The sequence below is a fragment of the Pimephales promelas genome, chromosome 3 (genome assembly GCF_988280905.1).
Source record: "Pimephales promelas chromosome 3, fPimPro1.hap1.1, whole genome shotgun sequence".
In the NCBI taxonomy this organism is placed as follows: Eukaryota; Metazoa; Chordata; class Actinopteri; order Cypriniformes; family Leuciscidae; genus Pimephales; species Pimephales promelas.
Genome location: NC_142771.1, coordinates 2,587,940 through 2,613,103, shown reverse-complemented (window position 1 = coordinate 2,613,103; position 25,164 = coordinate 2,587,940). Strand labels below are relative to the sequence as shown.

Sequence of the window (25,164 nt, the reverse complement as noted above, 5' to 3'; positions counted from 1 at the left end):
ATGATGTTTAAAGGAGGAGCTGTAACTATATATAATGAAGAGGAAGACGGACAGAAACGGACAGAAGCAGAAATGTCTGATCAGTGTGATCTGTGTCTGCTGGGACTGATCATTCTCTCTTCACTTCTCACAGGTAAAGAAATCTGTATTTTCTCTAAACACATTTAGTGGAATTAGTCTGGAAAGAGTTGATTTGAACATGCTCAGTTTATTCTTGCACACATTCACGTTGTGATCTCAGAGTTGTGTATTGATACACACAGATCATACTGTATTATTCCTGATACTGGACATAGTGTCACTCAAACATCTGATGATGAAGAATGATCTTCATATTAAGAGTGTGTCAGTGATTTGAACAGCTCTCTGATAAACACTCATAGTTTATTCTGGAGAGTGTGTTGATTACTTTAAGTGAAGAAAAATGGTAACACTTTACAATACGGGTATATGAATAATCATATTATTGAAGGCACGACCTAATCATGAACCAATGGAGAGTTATCTTGAACTACAACTGGAGACATTATGGATTCACACATCAATAACGGCAGCATTCACTACATGTTTGATAATTAATGCATTCATTAACATTTATGGATAAACATAATCAAACCAGGCACACGGGAATAACAGTTTTCAATTTTCATTTAATTTACATGTAGCTATTTGAAGCATTTAGTTCTCACCGATACACTTGTTGTAATTCGTGTTGTTTTGACGAGTTTTATAGACTTGATGTTGTTTCTTATTTAGAAGTGGTGACCTAAAAAAACAGCACCCCTAAACTAAACCATCTTCCCGCACCGCTGAATCAAACTGCCTTTTGATGTAGCGAGTAGAAATAAGGTGTGGCCCCTTTAAGAGCTGTGTGCTCCCGGTTGATCGGTCTGCTTTGTATGTGCGCCTCGATCACACCATGCAGGTTATTTCTGTCTGATAATAATTTTTAAGTCATTTTGTTTAGTTAATAACGCTGTGGACGGTCAAACGTGTCTGACAGAGAGTTACAGGAGATCAACTGGGGAATAAAGAGTGAGTTGTGAATTCTCATTCGCCTCCGTGAGTCTGTGGCCTCTGACTCCAGATAAGGCTCTGTCCCAAATGACACACTTCGGATTTGTTGACTTACTCAGAGTCCACACTTTGGTGACGTCATGCAGTAAAGACCAATAGGGCCCTTTAGCACAAAATACCCCACAGATATTTTTATACAGCATGTTAAAGTTGAGGGTTTGCAAAAATGCAGTTTTTTGTCTGGCCCTTTAAATGCAAATGAGCTGCTTCAGGAGGCGGGGTTTCAAGAGCTCCCGTGAAGGGTTTATGGACATTTTGGGGTTGCTGATGTCACTAACCCTGGAGGAAAATTGTGTAGTCCCTACCAGCCGTTCGTTGTTGTCCTTTTTAAAAGCAAATATCTTCCTTTGCTTGAACTTTGAGCGTTGTAACTTTGATACTGTTGTTTATGCTCGAACATTACACACCAACTAAAGTTAGAAAAGTCAAATCATACATTACCACCCCTTTAAATTATATAATACATGTTTCTTTTTGTGACAATAAACTGTGAAAATGTTTTACTGTGGCATAAGTGTGTAGTTTTCATATATATATATAAATAGAATTAAAATATAATATATAATGTTTATTAATAAAAATTATTTATATATAATCTTATCAAAACTACAGAAGTTATTCAGCCAACAGCAGTGAGTGATTTTGTCTTTGTCTTTTGTGCATGACCTCATGTAACAGGTACATAAAGTGTACTGTTAAATGTATTTGTAGTTTATTAGAATTTCCACAAAATTGTTTGTTGACATATACCTGATATTACTGCATCAGTGAAGTTGAGTGTCTTTCCCTTTAAAGGGCACCTATTATGGAAAATTTACTTTCTAATTTTCAGTTATTGCAAGCTGTTGCGATATGCATATTGTGATAAATAAATTTGCGATATTTCGATATATTGTGCAGCGCTGATAATGAGCAAATGCAGATGATTGAACAAAATACTGAGGAGGACTTTTACTTTCTGAACCTGGACTTTAAACCTCTGCTTTTAATTATCATTAGTTATTCAGTATTAATTCAGGTATTAGTACATGATTATTCATAAACCCTTATTGTAAAGCCTTAGCGGAAAAATACTGTATGATGATAATCTTCTGCTTGTTATGCATTAATGAATGTATTAATTTATTAATAAATATCATAATGATCACTGAGATCTACTGTGTTTCAGGCACCAGTGGAGTGGATGATGATCATGTGTTCATCAGTTCTGGTGTAGATGTCCGTCTGTCCTGTAATAAAACTCTTTCTGACTGCAAATCAACTACATGGATCTATAACAGATTCAGTCATTTAGCAGCAGTTGAACTGATTACTGGAGGGATGAAGAATAAAGACACAGAGAGACATGAGAGACTGAGTCTGGAGTCTGACTGCTCTCTGAACATCAAGAACGTCACAGAAGAAGATTCTGGATTATACAGCTGCAGACAATATGTGAACGACAGACAACAAGGACCTGATGCACCTGTTTATCTGCATGTTCTTCATGGTAAGTTTATGATTATATGGTCAATTTAAAAAGGGCAGATTCTTTATTAAACTCAGATGATGATTGAAGAGTCTGTGATTTGTGTCTTGTGTTCAGTTTCAGTGTCATCATCATCATCATCATCATCTTCATCCTCACAGACTGAAATCGGTCCAGGCTGCTCTGTGACTCTCTACTGTCAGTTGTATTCATATATTAGATACTCCTGTGATAATTGGGTTAATTATAAGGGATTTGAGCTGTTGTGGGTGAATCAGGCTGGTGTTGATCTGAAGACAGACTCCAGATATCAGATATCATCATCATCATCAGATCACTGTATCATCACTCTGACTACAACACTCCTGAATGAAGATAACAACAGAGAGTGGAGATGTCAGCTTACTCGCAGAAATCAACTCCAGACGTCAGTCACGTACACTGTCAAGTATTCAGGTGAGAAACACTGTTAGAAGACAGATTTGAGAAAACTTCCACAGACTGGCTCTACTCTTTATGATGACTTCATACGTTTGGAAATTGTAAAATATTAGAGGACAGTAAGTCATACTGTATAGAAATCCTTATAATTCCCAATATTAACCTCCTATATGGGTCATCCATGAAATATTGCATACATCTATTAAAGCCTAGTATGACCCATGTAGGAGTTCAGCTTTAGGAGTTATACGGCTTAATAATGTCCTTCATTCAGGAAAGCTGAAGGTTTATGGGAAGCAGCTCAACTGTGTTTCACTCTCATATAAAGCAGGAATAAATGATCCAGTAACATCTCTCTTCTCAACTACTGCCACTGTAAGCTGTGATGATTGAACACAAACTGCATGTCATGATCAATGTGAAGATATGATGTTAATGTCCTACAGGTGATGTGTGTGAACATTCATCTTCTGCAGCTCCAGTCTCTTCAACAACACTGACTCCAGTCAGCAGATCAAACTCTGAGAAGACATCAAGCAGAACTACAGCAACAGCTCCTACACAAGGTTCATGATCACATGACCACTGGCACACATCATCACTCTCGCTTCAGTGGTTTGCACTGGCTCTCACACACTGGCTTACCATCACAGATATTATCTACATAAAAAGCTCTTTAGTCAGATTTGTCAGTGAGTTTTGACACATATGACTGATCTTGTACAGTCTGTTGTCTGATGCAAAATAATCATAATATCAAATTGACTACAGTGGCTCAATCTTTAGTTTATCAAGTGACAAGAATACTATTTGATCTCAACCCCCCCCCAAAAAAAAATGTAAAAAAATAACGACAATCATTTTCTTCTCTGTGGGCCTCGAGTCAGTTCACGTAGTTTAACGGTGCGTTCACACCGGACGAGAATAGCACGTCAGGCGCGAGTGATTTCAATGTTAAGTCAATGCAAAGACGCGATTCCTGCGGCGCGAATGAGGCGTAGAGCACGGTGCGCCAGTTCGCGTGAATGGCGTGAATTGAGCGTCTGGCGTCAAATTATTTAGTGCTATTTTTGCATTCACGCGTTTGACGCGAATTCGGATTACGTGGATGAGGGCGAGGGTGATCCTCGCTCCGCTGGGCGCGGGACAGGCGGAAGTACCGCTGACAGCGGCCGTCATCCAGCGCAGCTCCTGGAGCGAGCAAACGGTGAAACTCGCCAAACTGTTCGCCTCCGAATGGTCCGGTGGACACAAATACGGCAACAATGATCCCCACGCCGCTGTTCTAGCTTTCCAAAGCAAAACAGAGCGGTGACTCTCTCGATGAATGCTCGATCAACATAAAAAAGATGGCCGCCAACGGGTTTCAATTCTGACACGCGTAAATTTTGCTTCAAACTTTTGTTTTTACACGCGTTAATTTCGCTCTCGACGTGCGAATGGATTCAAAGTGGTCAAGCGTCAAACTAGACAATGGTAGGCGCAAATTTGACACGCTATTCGCGTCTGGTGTGAACGCACAGTACCAGAGCTGTGCTTCTGTGTTTTGTACGTGATAGAGGCTGCGTTTACACTTGGCATTAACATGTGATTACCGTGATTGGTAACACTTTACAATACGGGTATACTAATAAGCATGCTTAACTAATGCACAGATAATACTGAATTAAGGTGTAACTATTATCTAAGCTATTCATTATTGATTACCACATTAGGAACTAATTAAGAGTCTGTAAGGTTAATGTATTAGTTCATACATGAATTGTTATTAATTAAATATGTAATTGTGGATCAAATCCATAATAACTCATTTTTTTAACTAATATTGTTAATTAATATGTTAATTACCAGAATGAGCCAAAGCCTTGTATTTCAACTTCCAGGTAATATGACAGATACACTAATATGCATTAATACATGATTAATTACTTCATTGTTAGTGCAAATTGATGTGCAAATTACTAAATGACTAGTTAATAATGATGTGCCCCAACAAGTAAAGTCATAACATAATGACACCTTTGCAAATCATTAGCTAATGATTAATTAAAGCAGACAACTGGAAGTTGAAGTGCATAGCTTTGACTAATTGTGGTAATTAACACATTAATTTACACTATTAGTTAATAAAATATGTTATTAAGGAATTAATACACAATGACACATTGAATTAATAGCAATTAATGTATTACTTAATCTATTAATCATATAGACACTTTATTAGTTCCTTATGCTGTAATCATTAATTAATGGTTTAGCTCTTCATGAGTTATACATTAACTCGTTAGTTAAGCATGAATTAATGCATATTAGTGCACCCGTATAGTAAAGTGTTTCCCCGTGATCCAATCAAGCAGATTGAATCATAAGCCAATCAGGACACAGTGCGTTTACATCTGTCCACATCAAGAGGCTTCTGTATCTGGATAACAGATCAGATCTTGCATTCCCGCAACAACAACAAAAAGGATGGCTCCGGTGCTAAGTCGACCTGAACTGGTGGGTTTTCTTTTAAAAACAGTTTCAGTCAGGATACAAATCTCACAACATGAGGAGGACGAAGAGTCTGCAAGTACTAATAATGTGGATAGATGGCGTACTGGAAACGGTACAGAGAAACGTATCCGAGAACGTCGCCAGCTGTGGTGGGGCAAATAGAAGATCCCGCACACTATCCAAACTTGCATATCACAAACTTTTTACTCAACAACGTTTCGGTCTCACGACCTTCATCAGCTGTGGTGAGGAAAATGCAACTTTAGCATAAAATAAAAGCAATCATTTCAGTATTTTTGCGATGTACTTCACACTCGACTGTATCGCGAAACCACACATCTACATGCAGCAATTCCTGGAGAGACGAGGGGAATATGGGATTTATATGACGTCCACCTGTGAATTACATTAAACTGAGATCCAATCACAATGCGTCCTCGACTCCGAACCTCGACACGCTGATCGAGAACATTCCCATCAGAAGTGTGTGTACACTTGTCTTTTCAATGTGTGGTGGACAACATCCAGATACAGGTCGCATGTTAATGCCAAGTGTAAACGCAGCCAGATACGGAGCAGCTCTACACTACAGCAGTTTGTCAAATAAATGCCTTGACATTGTGTAATCATATTTCTGTTTCCATCTTGTTTTTAATAGTTGTAACATCAACTACAGCAATACCACTGACCCCAGACACCACAGCAAGCTCTCTGAATTCAGGTGTGTATGAACATCATCCTCATTTCACCGACTCATGGAGTTTATAGAATCAGTTTCTGAATCCTCTCTGGAGTTGTTTGAACAGCTGATCACAAATATATTTATTTCTTTGTCATTAAATGTGTTTAGTTTGTACAGTCTGCTAGTGTACAGATATCAATATCTCTAAAATCATCATCACAAGCATCAATTTACTTGCAGTGATTGTGATTGTTGCCGCTTCATTCGCTCTTCTCCTTCTGGCTCTTATTCTCTGGGTGATTCGTAAAAAACGAGCAGGTGAGTTTTTCATACTTTGTAACAACAGACAAAAACTTCGGATAAAATACATAAGTAATTTAGACAAAGGTATTTCTCCAAAAACACCAGAAATCAATGAGTTAACAAAAATAATGTTTCTATTCTACAACACTATAATTCTTCTAGACTAATTGTAATATGCAGTAGAGACTGTGTGTGTGTGTGTGTTTGATCATAAACTTTAACGTGACATTATGTTTCAGGGAACAGCAGAGGGACTGGTGACTCTGTGGTAAGTATTAATAATCATGAGATGTCTATTAATCATTAATGTCTATTACTGCTGACCCTGAAATATGACACTCTTATTAGTCGGATTAGAAAATGTCAGTGTTCTCAGCAGAAAGTTCTGTCAGTCTTGTCTGAGTTTAATGTGTCTTAGTGTTTAATGTGTCTTTAATGTGTGTTAGTGTTCTGTTTGTACACATGGCTCTGTCTTTATTTGTGGTGGCCATGTGTTCCTCTTCTACCGCCTCCTAGTTTCCAAATACACAAATACAACAGAGGGCTATTTTTTTAGTTCTTGATGAGTCCTTGTCAGTCTGAGTGTGTGTGTGAGTCTTTGGGTGGCCAGGGCGGTGAAGGCCCTTCGGGTGGCCCCGGCTCTGGAACAGGCACGTGACGGGACGTGAACGTCTCTTGACTGGGCAGACGCGACGTGAATAGTCTCTGACTGGGCAGACGGGACGTGAATACTCTCTGACTGGGCAGACGCGACGTGAATAGTCTCTGATTGGGCAGACGGGACGTGAACAGTCTCTGACTGGGCAGACGGGACGTGAATAGTCTCTGGCTGGGCAGACGGGACGTGAACAGTCTCTGGCTGGGCAGACGCGACGTGAATAGTCTCTGACTGGGCAGACGGGACGTGAACAGTCTCTGACTGGGCAGACGCGACGTGAACAGTCTCTGACTGGGCAGACGGGACGTGAACAGTCTCTGACTGGGCAGACGGGACGTGAATAGTCTCTGACTGGGCAGACGGGACGTGAACAGTCTCTGACTGGGCAGACGCGACGTGAATAGTCTCTGACTGGGCAGACGGGACGTGAATAGTCTCTGACTGGGCAGACGGGACGTGAATAGTCTCTGACTGGGCAGACGGGACGTGAATAGTCTCTGACTGGGCAGACGGGACGTGAATAGTCTCTGACTGGGCAGACGGGACGTGAATAGTCTCTGACTGGGCAGACGGGACGTGAACAGTCTCTGACTGGGCAGACGGGACGTGAATAGTCTCTGACTGGGCAGATGGGACGTGAACAGTCTCTGATTGGGCAGACGGGACGTGAATAGTCTCTGACTGGGCAGACGGGACGTGAACAGTCTCTGACTGGGCAGACGGGACGTGAACAGTCTCTGACTGGGCAGACGGGACGTGAACAGTCTCTGGCTGGGCAGACGGGATGTGAATAGTCTCTGACTGGGCAGACGCGACGTGAATAGTCTCTGACTGGGCAGACGGGACGTGAATAGTCTCTGACTGGGCAGACGGGACGTGAATAGTCTCTGACTGGGCAGACGGGACGTGAATAGTCTCTGACTGGGCAGACGGGACGTGAACAGTCTCTGACTGGGCACACGGGACGTGAATAGTCTCTGACTGGGCAGACGGGACGTGAATAGTCTCTGACTGGGCAGACGGGACGTGAATAGTCTCTGACTGGGCAGACGGGACGTAAACAGTCTCTGACTGGGCAGACGGGACGTGAACAGTCTCTGACTGGGCAGACGGGACGTGAACAGTCTCTGACTGGGCAGACGGGACGTGAATAGTCTCTGACTGGGCAGACGGGACGTGAACAGTCTCTGACTGGGCAGACGCGACGTGAATAGTCTCTGACTGGGCAGACGGGACGTGAATAGTCTCTGACTGGGCAGACGGGACGTGAATAGTCTCTGACTGGGCAGACGGGACGTGAATAGTCTCTGACTGGGCAGACGGGACGTGAATAGTCTCTGACTGGGCAGACGGGACGTGAATAGTCTCTGACTGGGCAGACGGGACGTGAACAGTCTCTGACTGGGCAGACGGGACGTGAATAGTCTCTGACTGGGCAGATGGGACGTGAACAGTCTCTGATTGGGCAGACGGGACGTGAATAGTCTCTGACTGGGCAGACGGGACGTGAACAGTCTCTGACTGGGCAGACGGGACGTGAACAGTCTCTGACTGGGCAGACGCGACGTGAACAGTCTCTGACTGGGCAGACGGGACGTGAACAGTCTCTGGCTGGGCAGACGGGATGTGAATAGTCTCTGACTGGGCAGACGCGACGTGAATAGTCTCTGACTGGGCAGACGGGACGTGAACAGTCTCTGGCTGGGCAGACGGGACGTGAACAGTCTCTGGCTGGGCAGACGGGATGTGAATAGTCTCTGACTGGGCAGACGCGACGTGAATAGTCTCTGACTGGGCAGACGGGACGTGAACAGTCTCTGACTGGGCAGACGCGACGTGAACAGTCTCTGACTGGGCAGACGGGACGTGAACAGTCTCTGGCTGGGCAGACGGGACGTGAATAGTCTCTGACTGGGCAGACGCGACGTGAATAGTCTCTGACTGGGCAGACGGGACGTGAACAGTCTCTGGCTGGGCAGACGGGACGTGAACAGTCTCTGGCTGGGCAGACGCGACGTGAACAGTCTCTGACTGGGCAGACGGGACGTGAATAGTCTCTGACTGGGCAGACGGGACGTGAACAGTCTCTGACTGGGCAGACGGGACGTGAACAGTCTCTGACTGGGCAGACGGGACGTGAACAGTCTCTGACTGGGCAGACGGGACGTGAACAGTCTCTGACTGGGCAGACGGGACGTGAACAGTCTCTGGCTGGGCAGACGCGACGTGAACAGTCTCTGACTGGGCAGACGGGACGTGAACAGTCTCTGGCTGGGCAGACGGGACGTGAATAGTCTCTGACTGGGCAGACGCGACGTGAATAGTCTCTGACTGGGCAGACGCGACGTGAATAGTCTCTGACTGGGCAGACGGGACGTGAACAGTCTCTGACTGGGCAGACGCGACGTGAACAGTCTCTGACTGGGCAGACGGGACGTGAACAGTCTCTGGCTGGGCAGACGGGACGTGAACAGTCTCTGACTGGGCAGACGGGACGTGAACAGTCTCTGACTGGGCAGACGGGACGTGAACAGTCTCTGACTGGGCAGACGGGACGTGAACAGTCTCTGACTGGGCAGACGGGACGTGAACAGTCTCTGACTGGGCAGACGGGACGTGAACAGTCTCTGGCTGGGCAGACGCGACGTGAACAGTCTCTGACTGGGCAGACGGGACGTGAACAGTCTCTGGCTGGGCAGACGGGACGTGAATAGTCTCTGACTGGGCAGACGCGACGTGAATAGTCTCTGACTGGGCAGACGCGACGTGAATAGTCTCTGACTGGGCAGACGGGACGTGAACAGTCTCTGACTGGGCAGACGCGACGTGAACAGTCTCTGACTGGGCAGACGGGACGTGAATAGTCTCTGACTGGGCAGACGGGACGTGAATAGTCTCTGACTGGGCAGACGGGACGTGAACAGTCTCTGGCTGGGCAGACGCGACGTGAATAGTCTCTGACTGGGCAGACGGGACGTGAATAGTCTCTGACTGGGCAGACGGGACGTGAATAGTCTCTGACTGGGCAGACGGGACGTGAATAGTCTCTGACTGGGCAGACGGGACGTGAATAGTCTCTGGCTGGGCAGATGGGACGTGAATAGTCTCTGACTGGGCAGACGGGACGTGAATAGTCTCTGACTGGGCAGACGGGACGTGAATAGTCTCTGACTGGGCAGACGGGACGTGAATAGTCTCTGGCTGGGCAGATGGGACGTGAATAGTCTCTGGCTGGGCAGACGGGACGTGAACAGTCTCTGACTGGGCAGACGCGACGTGAATAGTCTCTGACTGGGCAGATGGGACGTGAACAGTCTCTGATTGGGCAGACGGGACGTGAACAGTCTCTGATTGGGCAGACGGGACGTGAACAGTCTCTGATTGGGCAGACGCGATGTAAACAGTCTCTGATTGGGCAGACGGGACGTGAACAGTCTCTGATTGGGCAGATGGGACGTGAACAGTCTCTGATTGGGCAGACAGGACATGAACAGTCTCTGACTGGGCAGACGGGACCTCTAGTGGACACCAGGGAACATAAACCAGACACTGTGAGAGTGTTTCAGTGTTAATTTCATTGACAAAAACAATTTTTTTCACAGACGAAAACGAGATGATTACTAAATAAAACCTAGTTTTGAGTGACAAAAATTGTGACGAAAATCCAATGACATTTTCGTCAACGATAAAAACTTGACAAATGTTGATAGTGACAATCTGGGAAACGATCCAGTCAGAACTGATGTCCTGCTTTTTGTGGTGGTAGATGCACTCATTTGTACTGTACGTGCTGATCTACATCGCCATCTAGTGGCCTGGCAGCAGAATACAGTGTTTTTAGTTGTTTCTGCGGATCCTTGTGAACAGGGAACGTTTTGACAATCGTGTCATCTGTATCCGAAAACTCAAAGGAAAAACTTCTCCATTTTAAACATATTGTTTTCATGTAAACGTATCCTCAGTGTGTTGTGCTACCTGTTACTTATGGTTCATTGTTCTAGGGGTGGATTTCATTATGTGTTGTTTCTCTTGTGTAGGTCAAGTCAACTCAAACATCCTGTCATGTGATAATAGGATCTGTCATCATAACATCATGTCTGTTTGATAGATTTTCACAAAACATTTATGGGAAATTGCCTTTACACATATGTTACCGGAACAATTTCAGCACCTGAGTAAAATATTATTGATGGATGACGTTTAATAGCTTGATTTTTTTTTTCCATATTTCCATTGATGTTTAGGAGCAGACAGATGACGTGACTTATACTGAAGTCACTGCGTACAGTAAAAAACAAAGCAAAAAGTACAAGGTAAGCGAACACTTCCTTGATGTTGTCCAGCTTCACTCAACATGATAGTTTGTGTTTTCCTCTCATATTCAGTTATTCTTGATTTGTGTGATGATATGCAGTTCTTCATGAATTGAGCTCAGACAACATGCTGTAATAATGGTGGGTTGAAACGACTGTGATGTTCATTCAGGTTCGCTGTGATGATAGAGTGACGTATGCTTCCATCAGAGGAGCAAAAGCTGGAGCTCAGGAGAACTGCAGTGAACTTTATGCCTCTGTGAACAAGAACACACCAGTCAAATAATTATACAAAACACACATCAGCAGACGAATATCAATCTAATATAACTCATTCATTGTTAATACTTACAATGTCTTTAACATGTTAACAAACAATTGTAATGAATTGTTGTCTTTTATCCTCTTTGTGTTCTGGCTTTGAGTTCTGGCGCATTCAGAACTGTTTTAATAACCTTTGGTCTAGTTTTAATTTAGCGATATGGAGCTAGTGTGACTAATGGTATATATTTTCAGTAGTATTTTCAGAGCGATGAACTCACTGTTGAGGTTTGGAAACTGATGAGTGTGAGCTCAGTTAGTTTAACCACACACGCTATTAGTGAAACACGTGTGGTTAAAGAAGAAAGAAAGAAGAGGAACTGACATCCTAACCCACACACAACTGATCATCTATCTGAACCCAGTTTGACCTCATGATTCTCATTGGCTCTGACATGCACTGTGAGCTGTAAGGTCTTATATAGACAGGTGTGTGGCTTTCCTAATCAAGTCCAATCAGTATAATCAAACACAGCTGGACTCAAATGAAGGTGTAGAACCATCTCAAGGATGATCAGAAGAAATAGACAGCACCTGAGTTAAATAAATGAGTGTCACAGGTCTGAATACTTTGGACCATGTGATATTTCAGTTTTTCTTTGTCAACAATTATGTGTTTTTCTGTCAATATGGAGTGCTGTGTGTAAAATAATGAGGAAAAAATAACTTTAATGATTTTAGAAAATATAAAGTAACAAAGAGTGAAATGTTTCAGGGGGTCTGAATACTTTCCGTACCCACTGTATTTCTGAAAGCGCTAGAACTCAAAACCAGAACACAAAGAGGACAAAATACAGCAATTCATTACAATTTGTTTGTTAACCTGTAAAAGACATTGAAAGTGTTAATAATGAATGAAACCATTAGAATTCAGATGAAATCTAAATATCAGGCAATAGAACTTCAAAATTAAATTCATCAATCAAATATAATAACAACTAATCAGAAATCGAGGATTTCAATTCATTTTCAATAAATCAAAATTAAAAGAGAGAATTATAAAAAAGGACATAAAAGTGAGCTCTGATGTAATAAACAACTGCTAGAAAATACTAGAATCAGTTTGATAAAATGAGTATCTTTCCATGAATGAGGTATATTGATCTTGTTCTGGAATTTTTTAACTAATCACAACTAACATTTATTTTTCTTGCAAGAATTAACGTTAATGCTTTTGAAAACTAAATGTATCCAACACGAGCCATCGAATTTCATCAAAAATATCTTAATTTGTGTTCCAAAGATGAACGAAGGTATTACGGGTTTGGACATGAAGGTGAGTAATTGACCCTTCGCAGGTGATCTGACCAATCATAATCCGCCATTTTTGTCCGACAAGCGGTCAGGAGAGTTAGCAGATTAACGTTGGAGGAGTTGAAAAACTTGAAAAACTAAGTGTCTTTCCGCTGTTAAAATAACATTCCTCATGTTTATTCATGTTAATTTGATGCTATAAATGAACTAGGAGGAAGAGATGATCAGCTTTAACTGATAACTACAGCAATCTGTCAGACACATTAAAAAGCCACGAAATGGTATTTATTGTTTAAATTCATATAAAAAAAACAAATTTGAAAGTTGAGACTTTGTTTCATATCAAAAGTAACCTGGTCTGTATCAATTCAAGCTTTTTACTAAAGTAAAATTGCAAAGTACTGGTTTCAAACTAAGTATAAAAGTAATGTAAGGGAAAAATGCCATTAAGGAAAAAAGCTTAGGACGCACCGCAGGGGAAAAACAAAACTATTCTAAAGGCCATAATGACCAGAATGTTATGTTAAAATGTTCATTTTTAACATTTTAGGATGCACTAGGCTCCATCCAACCACAATCATATTCACTCTATCCAGATGACGCGATTTTGTCTGGATAGTTTTTATTTTATTTTTATGGATAACAAGCCAGATTGAAAACAAGCCGAAATGAAATGGGAGTAGCGAAGCTATTTCTAAAATGTAAGGAGTAGAAAGTACAGATAATTGCGTGAAAATGTACAAGGAGTACAAGTAAAAAGTCGGCTGAAAATAATTACCCAAATTTCTACTTAAGTAAGGTAACAAAGTATTTGTACTTTAACTTGACACCTCTGGGAATATGCAATTATTGTATTGTAATTATGCCTTTTTGTGTATAGAAAACTAATGTATTTTAGTAAACCAAAATTGTAACGCTATATAAAGAAAGTGGTTTATAAAGAAAAACATACCACACATAATATTTTAAGCATTTTTTAAAAAGCTTAGTGAGGAACAAAACATGTTTGTTCTCTTTTATTTTTGTTTTATATATTAATACATTGTCTGTAAATGAGTTGACCTATAATTAATAAAAATATATATCATTAACATTAAGAAGCGTGCCTCCTCGTCTCTGTTTAACAAAATATTGGTTTGTATGTGCATCATTTTAGAGCGATATGAGAAATGTGAGTATTCACATACATAATTATGATACGACTGTTGTTGGGTGAAACTATGCAATTTATTGTAAATAAGTTACTTGGTGTAAAACAAATGCCAAAGTGATGCATCAAAATCTAATGTTAATGACTTAAGGGTCAAGAGCCCAACTAAAGCAAACACTGATCTCCATAATGGTAACATAACAATTACGATTTTCACTTTCAGAGATTCTGCTTGTTAACATCAGATCAGGTGTCTTCAATAATGCTCAATCATCATTCAAATATTAACTTTACCATTACTTCGTTCAGTGCTCATTTAACACTACTCAGAGTTTATATAATTCTCACTTTTCAGTGTTGATTTAACACTGTGGATTTTGCTGTCCAAGAGAAACTCAGGTAAGAAGATTTTGGTCACTTATTAGTCATAATAATAGTCATCATGTAGTTGCATGCTTTCTTGATGCCACCTGAAATGTAATATCGGATTAAATTGTTAAAAATTAGTTGTTAATTTTGCAAGCCAATACTGCTATAGAAGATCATGCAGTACCGTGATACTAAGTTTTTAATGAAGTCATTAGTAGTGGATTAGTTGAGTTAACTTAAGAAGCTGAATGCGATAGGTTGACTTGTTTTTTTAAGTTGGCTCATCTGTTCTTTTTTTTTACAGTGAGTCCAAAAAACATTTATGTATGAAAAGATCTTAACCAGAAATTCCAAAGTAGCAAAAAGTAGATAAAGACAAACCACACGCTCTTGACATTAGATTTGCTGCTTTATTACTCCATTGGTAAATAAAGGTAAATAATCCTGCGATTGCTGTTTCCGTAGACTGGTGTCCGAGTCTAAGCCTAAATCCAGGTGATTGTGAAAGGCTTTTCGATGGTGTGAGAATGTGATGTTGCATCAAACTCCAACTCCTGAATCTGAGGGAGAGGAAGAGACCGAGTTTATGAAGCCATTTATCAGACAGAATAAAAGATAATCTACACACTCATGGTCAGCAGAAGCTGCACAAATACACTTTAATAAATATTAGCTTTAATATTAACTTCAAACTGTAGTCCATAATCCATAATAACGCTTCCTCCAGTGGAAAAGTCCATCATGTCCTCTCACATCAACATCCACACACATTAGTTTTGGACTGTTTTGTGTATATTTTTCTCCTGATTCAGACCAGATGACTTTTTCATCGGAAGTGTTATTGTGGTTTATGGACTCTAATTTTAGCCAGAAGTATCAGTTTAAAGTTAAAAAGTCTTAATGATGGATTTGTTTCTCAGAAAAACACAGCTTTTGTCTTATTGCATAGTCGCTAATTGCAATGTAAAAAAAAAACCTGTGTAAATGTGTTTAATCAGCAGATTCGCTGCACAGGATTCATTGCTGAGCAAGTGATGTAATGCTACATGTCATTTGAAACTGAAGTAAATGTTTGCATTAGCGTCTGACCTCAGCGGTGTATGTGAATGGCAGGTCGGCGTCGGGCTGTCCAGTCACGCTCAGTGTAACACGAGTGACGGGCGCTGTTACACCCCACACCTTCACCAGACCCAGGGTCAACCTGTCGGCCTCGGCCAGACCGTCTGTGGGAACCGCGCTGGTCAGAACACCCTGTACGTATAAACACACGTTACACACACATATAAACACACAGCTGTTACACACATATGTTTCCCTATTGGATTTATTGAATACTATCCAAATAAATCTAAAAGAAATGCACACACAGCTTTCTTCAAAACATGTGAACGTACCGAAGACGCAGTGAAAGTGGTCAAGAGGAAACGCTTGTTCTGAACAGTATCTGTAAGGAGAAAGAAGGAAGAAAAGGTTTTAGGATGATGCACAAACTAAAATAAAGATACATGTTCAGAACACAGTTTTATTGTTTGTAATTCTTACATTAAATTATACCAGTAATAGCATTTATCATGAGAAACATTTTACTTTGAAAGCATTGCAGAAATGTTCCCAGATTCCATTTGGGTTGAATAAATCAACATATATTATCAATAAGTAAAATCAAAACCATTCAATTCCTCACAAGAACACTAACTTACCAATTCCCTCTCCGTCATCCCAGAACAAGGATCCATGAGCTGATCCTCCATCATCAAGAGCAACAAGAAGACCCAGAGGATTCTGACGACTACAAGAAGAAGAAAACACAAGACAAAACAGTGAACGGTACATTAGTGTTGTGACATATTAACAGCTACATTTACATATTAAACTGTCCCTATTATGATATTTGAAAGGTTCCTAGTGTTGTTTTGGAGTCTCCTATAACAGGTTCACACAGATCCGAGGTCAATCAAGGATTCAGTCTCTCTAAACTCCGCCTCTCTGAGAGCTGCTCTGCTCTGATTGGTTAGATGGCCCAGTCTGCTGTGATTGGTTGGAAACCAAGCGCTCATTATTATATCAGAATCTGGGTTTTACCGTATCAATCTCATCAAAGCTGATTTGCTTTGTTTCTTTTGCTTCTTAAAAATCTTTCGGGTAGGCACATACAGACATCAAGAATTAGCCTATGAATCTCAACAATGGTGACAAAAAGATGACCTCTGAACATTACCTCATTATCTATTCATACAGCAATGCATGATGGGAGCCATGAATGAGTTTTGATTGGTGGCATCCAGAATACACTGCAAAATGCTTTATAATTGTCACCATTGTTGAGATTCACAGGCTGATTCTTGATGTCTTAAAAAAAAACAAAAGTTTTGTATGTGAATAAGTTTTAAGAATTTATTTGGATTACATTGTAAAAGTGACCAATATTATGATTTTCAAGGACAGTGCTGCTATAATCTATAAAGTTAACTTAACTCGGAAATCGGGCTGTGATTGTGAAATGATTGTGAAATAATGATAATGTTAAAACACAACGAACGTCATCAAATAACCTTTTCTCTAATGTTTAAAATTAATGACTTAAGGGTCAAAAGCCCAACTAAAGCAAACACTGATCTCCATAATGGTAACATAACAATTACGATTTTCTCAATCCAACTCCAGAGAAATGTCAGAAGTCTGAATAAAGATGGCGGTCAGCTTGTTGACCTGTAGTGTGTGTTGCTCTCTGCTTTCTGCCAGGGCAGGATGTGTCCTCCTCTCACGTGCAGGTTAATTTTCCATAACGGCGTGTCCATATCCACAAACTGTCCTCGCACTCCAACAGCTTGGCCCTGGTGGATCAGTCACACACCGGCAGATCAGAGAGTGTATTATGACTGCTTCTGTCATTGACATGCGACTCAAATCTTGAACGCTTGCTGATGAAATGCTCACCGTGTGGTAATCGTACCAGCGGGCGTCTGGCACGTAACCCCTGACCACAGTCACACCCTTCACAAAACAAAACCAGTGAGAAATCAGTGTTTGTGTAGCGTGATCATAGTGGAGTTTTGTGTGTGTGTGTGTGTTCAGTACCGGGTCCAGTGCAGGTGTGATCAGAAGAGCGGGACCCCAGAGGAACTGTCTGTCGATCTTCCATGTGTTTTCATCGGTGACAAACCTGCAATTGATGACATCATCAATCACGCAACATGATCTCATCAACAACAACCCATTCCATGAAGCTCTACACACTGTTCTTGAGATGCCTGAATTCAACGATCTGGAGGGCTGTCCCAATACTTTGGGTGATATAGTGTATATTTTGAGGGAAAGAGAGGAGCACAAGATGAACGAAGCTCTTAAAGGGACAGTTGCCGTTCTGTCATCATTTCCTCTCATCTACTTCTACTGTATGGAAGAAGAGAACTGTAGCATGAGCGTTCTGCTGAACATCTGGTGTGTGTGAGTAAACTCTTGAGAAACACTCACTCGTGCAGAAGGGGTCTGACTACAGTGTTTCCATGAGCGTGAGCTTCGTACATCAGTGTGTTCAGATATGGCAGGAGTGTGTAGCGAATATTCAGCACATCACGAGACACAGCAGCAAACTCCTCTCCCCAGGCCACGGGGTCCTGCCTCTGTCAAAGATCAGATCATCATCATTCAGCACTTCTGGACATCAACGGATTCTCACGCGAGCTTCATTAGCACAGGAATCCAACAAATATTACAATGTGCTGAACAATCAACTCTGACACGATACATATGACGATATTTGGTCATATATTCATGCTAATGTCAAACCTATAGGCGATCTGTCCTCAGTCTGTCATAAACAGCTGCTGTGAGTGTGTGTTCTTACTGGCATGTTTATGGTGTTGTGGTTTCTGGAGAAGGGGTAAAACGCTCCGAGCTGCGTCCAGCGCAGACACATCTCGTATTCGGCATGGTTAAAGAAGCCGCAGATATCAGCGCCGGTCTGGAACCAGAACACAAATATAGAGTCAGTGTAATGACTGCATGCTAGTGTAACCCAAATTAACATGGTTTGATAGGAAATAAAGCACAAATGATCGATCAACAGGACGAGAGAGGCACTTACATAAGGGATGCCAAATATGCTGAACTCCATCATGCCTGAGAGATAGAAACAGAGTTCATGCATTCAGATATTACGTTTATACACTGAACTGAACCAGCATCATCATCATACCTATGATGGACTTGAGAAGCTGGTCCCAGCGGGAGTAGTTGTCTCCGAGCCAATGTCCTGCCCAGCGCCCACTAGACGGGTATGTTGAACGGGTAATAACCACTCCTCTCTTTCCAGTGGTACTGAGCAAAGCACTGTGAAATACACACAGCAGTTTCAACACTGATGAACCCGGCCCGAAGTTCAGTCTGGCTCGTCTCCAGTGTGAGGAACCATTGGCGCTTTAGCCTACTTGTAAACATGTGATATTGTGTAATTTTTGTTTAAATTTGAGATTGTATGGGTCAGTTTGTGTTTTGGACCATGTGAGTCCCAAAGCAATCACAACTCATATCAGAACAACCAATAAATACATTTGGTATTGAATATGGAGGAACAGAAACTCACTCATAAGTGGGTTTGGTGTGAGACCATCCGTACAGGTTGTGGACATCATAATGCTTGACGCGTGTGCCGTCATCGAGGATCTGCTCGCTGTTCATGCACATAGTCTTATGGTTCAGACCTCTATAACTGGACTCCAGTGCTGGGAAAACATCACACACACATTCATTTTGGACAGAAAGTGCTTAATACTAGTGTAAATGTTGTATATGAAAGGCTCATTATGGTTTAGTTCACTCTCAGAGTATATTAAAGTAATTAAGCTAATATAAGCATGCGCTTAGCCAACTAATGGTTTATAAGAACGGTGGACTGGAAAAATCTTCAGTCAGGGGAAGGCCTAGTAAAAGTTGACTATGGTGTTGTAAAATCTCTGGAGCCCAGTCTTCATGCCAGGACGCGCTCATAAGAACTTACGGGGCATGTATGGAGGATTTTCCAAAGTTTGATCCCCTAAACACTTCTCCCCGACGGTGCCATGCACAAAACTGGCCGGCTCATTCATGTCCTTCAGGGAAAAAACACAATGACAGAGTTATCATCCAATCAATCCAAAGGGGAAAACGCTGATGATATGCAAATGAGTGAAGAAATGGGGCGTGGCTATGCTAATCCTTCACTTGTTCTTGCACAGCTCAATATGACTCTGATGAGTGAGATGTGTTCATGAACCCTTTTTTGAACATTCTTTTCACTTTCCCCGATTTTGGAGGTATTTCATTATTAAGGACGTGTTGTTTTAAGGACAACAATGGCGTGTAATAGCACAGATGTCCTCAAAAAAACATTTTAATTTTTCATTCAAACACAAAGCACTCACGATCCACAGTCCGTCAAACTTCATGACGTTGTTGTAATAGTCTCTAATCTGCCCGGCCCACCACTCAGCTGTGCTGTTCTTGAAGAAATCAGGGAACGCCACGAACGCTCGGAACAGCTGAAAGATTCAATGACAGAAACATTAAGTTGCAAGATGCTTTGAAAATAACTTTGATTATAGCAGCACTGTCCTTGAAAATCAAAATATTTGTCACTTTTATAATGTAATCCGAATAATTTCATAAAACTTATTCACATACGAAACTTTTTTAAGACATCAAGAATCTGCCTGTGAATCTCAACAATGGTGACAATTATAATACAGTGTATTTTGCAGTGTATTCTGGATGCCACCAACAAATCTTCTACATGCTAATTGGTTGAGAATATCTACGTCACACTCGTCTCTCTTGACTGATGATTTCAGTATGAATAGAGGGGGGGAACAAGAGAAAAGATGTCTGGATCTCTGATTAAAGAGTGATAGAAATGGAAAGAAATTAATATAGAAAAATAATAAAAATGGATGAATAGAGAAAGAGGCAGATACCTTTACTTGAGTATCCCAGTCCAAAGAATTGTCCACCTCAACATTGGGATAATCAGGCCACACCTATGAGAGCGAAACAAGGATCATTCCTGCGTTCAGTTCATGTCCACGTCATACTGTATCTGACTGAAAACATCAGATCTACAGCTTCTCTGATCAAAACGCTCTTCAACTAATGTTCATTTAACCCAAAACTACAGTTGAATTCAGTTTCATTCATCATCACTGTATGAGACGGGTTGGTGTCTTGAACCCTGTAGCTTTAGAAACATTGATTTGCTCATACTGTCAACAAAACCATGAAGTATTGACTCAGTATACATCAATATATGTTTGATATCAATATATGCTCAGTATCAATATATGTTTAATATCAATATATGCTGCTCTTTGTCTTTGCGTTTGCTGTACCTTTCCCCACACGATGTCATCGCTGAGCTGAGGAGGCCATTTGATGAAAACGTCTTTTTCAATCCCGGTATCAAACGCAGGGTAGGAGCCTTTAGTCTCATTGGCTGCTATAGCCGGATCCTGAAGCACACAAACAAATAAAGCATGTCGTTTTGCTGAAGAATACGTTTCTCTGGCCATACTGATGTCAGACTTCATCCATTTATATTTATAAGCTCACATTACGACATCTTTTACCATTTTATGGAAACAACCGTTTATTTCCAGTAATGAAGAATTGCTGGTACCAAAATGAAGATGAAGCGCATCCCCTCAGCCCTCATATTGTCCACCAGAGCCGGCAGACCATTGAAGTTCTGTTTGTCCAGCGTAAAGTCCATCTGCCTCTCCATGTAGTCAATGTCTGCATATTGAACATCCTATGAGGGATCAAAGGTCAAACGTCATGATCATTAAATGTAGTGACCTAAGACATCAGAAGTGTAAAAGATGAGGTCGCTTACATAAGGAATTTTAGCAGCTTTCATGTCGTTGTAAAGATTTGCGATCTCCGCATCATTGGAGTAACCATAGCGACAAAGCTGGAATCCAAGCGACCAATAGGCTGGAAGAACCGGGCGGCCGATCATCTATCAAACAAAACCAAGAGAGAAATATCTTACGTTTTACGCACTTACATTTGAGAATATTTATATTCAAGTGGCTAAAGATGGTGGTTCCCAACCACATCACTACACACACACACACACCTCAGTGTACTGTTGAACCACAGCTTCTGGAGTGGGTCCCATCACCATGTAGAAGTCCAGGATTCCTCCGATGGTGCGGTAGGTCAGAGCTGGACTCGGCACAAACGTCACATCTGAGAGCAAAACAAGCACAAAACAATACTAAAAGTCACGATACTAATTAGTTGTGAAATAATAGGCTTTAAATGTATTAATTTTGAAAGCGTCTTCATTGCTTTGATCAAGCTAGACCAGTTTAAACTAGTAAAGCATCTCAGGCTGGTTTAAGATGTATTGAGTTTGTTCTCCCAGCATTCAGCACAGGTTGTGTCCGGCGGGTCCGTCACAGTCACACGTGTTTAGTGTGTGTGTGTGTGTGTTTAGTGTGTGTGTACTCACCCATGGCATTGCTGTTGAGCAGGAGGACGCCGTGAGCGTTCTTTGATTTCTCCAGACCCATGTGAAAGGGATGGACTCCATAATTGTTGAGTTTATACTAGAGATGGGCAGAAAGAGATCAAAGTTTGAGTTTGTGATGAAGAAAACTGAAGATATCAGGGCAAAAATCCCCCTGTGTGAGCAATAAGCACCGCAATAAAATAACCAGCAAGAAGAGCAATATCATTGACTTCATTCCTGAACGAATCCGCCGCTTGTGACGTGCAGATGACATTATATCTCCCGCTTGTAAAACATCCGCACCGGTTCACACACTCACCCCTGGAGGCTGGTCTTTGGCAAACAGGCCGTATGTGTGAAAGTTGAGGTCATGACTGTAGACGGGGTGTTCTGTTTCACCAACACCATACACATAGTTTGAGGGGAGGCGTGTGGAGATCTGGAGGAACTGATCGGAGAACGTGAACCCTGGCACAGCAGAGTCCCATCTAGAGGAGAAGAGATTGAACTCAACTTGGAGAACTCTGACAAATGATTTATCTTTGTCTCAGCCTGACGCGATTTTCATTTTTTTTTCACGTCCTGCACTTGGTTGTTTCAATAACAAATGCATTTACTCCATCTGTTCACCCATGGGTCCTGGTCTGAGGACGAGGTGTGTTCAGGCGCATTGTTATTTTGAGGAACTGAAATAGACTGAGCCGTTGACCAACTGAAACCCTCTCTAAAGTCAATTGTGCAGGAGTTTTTGTATTTTGTATTTAAAGAAGCTTGTTAATGTTAATGGAGGTGTATTACTCACATGATCTCTTCTGAGCTCTTTCTGATGACTTGGATCCCGAATGGCATGTCCTGGATCTGAACCCTGTACAGTCTGTTGTTTTCCTCAGTCTCTGGTGTGGCCGGCAGCTCGAGGGGAACGGGGACCTCGAAGCGAGCGTTGGCTGGGTCAAAGATCTACGTCAATGAGACCAAAATCAGTCGAACTCTTCATTTCAGTCGTAAATGTGTCCATCTATTTACTTAATTCGTAAATAATCATTTGTGCATTGTGCTAATAACACCAAGGTTGTGGGTTCCCAAGAGAACGCATTAACAAAGTAAACCTAAAAGCAATGCAAGTCGATAAATATAAATGGTATATTAACTCTAAATTCTACATTTAGAGAAGCATACCTTCCAGCGCAGGCTTTTTCCACTCAGGAATTTGATTTCCACACGGAGTTTGTTGACGTCTCGAGATTGAGAACGTTGAATTGGGAAAGCGGCATTGCGCTCGATATCTACAGTGATGCCGCTCGCCGTTTCAACAACGTTTGTGGTGACGTAGCCGTGGGTCTCGGGGTAATAACACCAGGGCGCGTTGGGAACACTTGAAGGCTGTGAAAGACAATGTGTTGAATCACGTTATAACAGTGATAGGAAAGACACACTTCAGCTCAAACTGTGTCTTGGTTTGAATGTTGAAGATGTTCTCTCTCTGACCTCCCAGATGCAGCCGCGGGCTTCACATTTGGCCTGATCTGAACCCACCTCAGGGTAACAGTCCAAGTGCAGAGATCTGGCCTCCAAGTTGACTGTGGAGTCCTTCTCAGGATCCAAAGCTGAAAAATAATGAAAATCTGTTAAGAACCGCTTTAAGAAAAAAACTGGACCCGCCACTGAGAAGAAGCAAGATGACTTCAGTCTTTCATAAAATCATAAAATCATAACATTTAAAATCATAAAATTTAAAAATTCATAAAATCGTTTTTTCATAAAAAATAAAATGTGATCTTAAGCTGAAAACAAAAAGAAGAGAAAAAACTTCCAGTGGGGTAAAAAAAAAGAAATAAGGAAAGAAATATGATTTTTCTTGATATATTTTCAAGTTTTAAACAAAAACACTTAACATCTTAAGTCATTTAGCTTTTTAAGTAAATGTATTCTGATTTAAGAATGTTTAGAAACAAAAATATAAAGAAAATATTTGTAGTATATTTTGAACTTCTATATTTTGTATAAAATTTCTATACTTCTATAAAATATAACTTCTATATTTTGAACTTTGATATTCTTTAACTTCTAAAGAAGAATTGTTTGCAAATAAATTCATTCTATACTTGCAAAAATCACAGCCTATGGCACTGTTGAAAATTGCTGTAAAAAATGGCCACATTTTGAGAGTAGCATACTGTTTAACATTAAAACAGTGGGTAATATTTATAATCTTCAAGAAAGTAGCTTACAGGAATATACTGTGAATTAACAGTGCTCATAGTCGACATTCAGAGGCTGTGTTCAAAATCACACCCTATTCACTACATTAGTTCACTAATATAGTCCACTTGACAGTGAATGAAAACAAATGAGGGAATTCAGACACTGATGAACGCCTGCTGTTAACAAGCAGAATCACTGAAAAACAGAGAAACATGAGAACTACAACTAAAGATGAAATTTTAGATTGTTCAACGTTTATTTCCAACATAAGGTGTTTCCTTGTAAAAAGAAGAAAATACTACATTAAAAAAAGAACTGCTAGTAGCAGTATAGTAATAGTGGTACTACTAATTATAATAATAATGATAAAAATATATTACAGATTAACACAAATATTTGCACAGACTGTATTAGATCATTTTTCTGATTAGTCATTACAGAGTCCCAGGTGTGCTACAATTCATGTTAAAATAATATGTGGAATAATGCTCTTACCTGAAGCACTCAAAGGTATGAGGAGACAGAGAGACAGGTAGACAGTCCACACCGCCATTGTGTCTCAAAGAACACTGAAACTCTACATACAATTAAAAAAAAAGAATTATACATAAATCATCACCAAGTTTACATGGTTCAATTATGTGTGAGACACGAACCAGTTCAGTAGTCCAATGCGGATGTCTGGATGGTGTGTTGTGGAGCGCTGGTTTATCTTTTTATACTGGAGTGGAGTTTGTTTATCAGCACCTGTTCATGTTCTCACAGACTCTTATAAAACAACTATTATGATGCCAATTTATCCTGTTTTACGTGTGTGTTCATGGTTCATATTTTTGTCACACTCTTCATAAGATGCTCTTCGGATCATCTCGAATCAAGAACATGATCATCAGTTTTACACACTTCTGGAGGTCCAGCGCTGATGACATTGCAAGACCCAT

General features: G+C 41.1%; 3 protein-coding genes across 3 annotated transcripts in view; 1 reads left to right on the top strand and 2 right to left on the bottom strand.

Annotated features, from left to right (window-relative positions):
• The window catches only part of LOC148981849 (uncharacterized), a 127,539-nt gene that overhangs the window by 38,519 nt on the left and 63,856 nt on the right, over nt 1–25,164 (bottom strand). The window lies entirely within an intron of this gene.
• LOC120475467 (uncharacterized) lies at nt 18–11,814 on the top strand. Its single transcript, XM_089129267.1, has 9 exons — nt 18–133; nt 2,246–2,556; nt 2,623–3,001; nt 3,433–3,552; nt 6,141–6,203; nt 6,405–6,482; nt 6,707–6,735; nt 11,370–11,438; nt 11,611–11,814. Exons 1-9 carry the CDS (start codon nt 73–75, stop codon nt 11,722–11,724), a joined length of 1,224 nt encoding a protein of 407 aa, XP_088985393.1. The 5' UTR covers nt 18–72; the 3' UTR covers nt 11,725–11,814.
• Nucleotides 14,923–24,950, bottom strand: LOC120475414 (sucrase-isomaltase, intestinal). Its single transcript, XM_089129015.1, has 26 exons — nt 24,880–24,950; nt 24,719–24,800; nt 23,507–23,625; nt 23,198–23,401; nt 22,824–22,978; nt 22,341–22,509; nt 22,022–22,118; nt 21,644–21,756; nt 21,398–21,523; nt 21,182–21,313; nt 20,895–21,014; nt 20,484–20,546; nt 19,935–20,051; nt 19,532–19,622; nt 19,118–19,256; nt 18,731–18,864; nt 18,620–18,654; nt 18,380–18,496; nt 18,007–18,155; nt 17,611–17,695; nt 17,470–17,526; nt 17,242–17,366; nt 16,233–16,321; nt 15,927–15,976; nt 15,622–15,783; nt 14,923–15,092 (listed from the first exon to the last, which is right to left on the bottom strand). Exons 2-26 carry the CDS (start codon nt 24,774–24,776, stop codon nt 15,018–15,020), a joined length of 2,781 nt encoding a protein of 926 aa, XP_088985141.1. The 5' UTR covers nt 24,777–24,800; nt 24,880–24,950; the 3' UTR covers nt 14,923–15,017.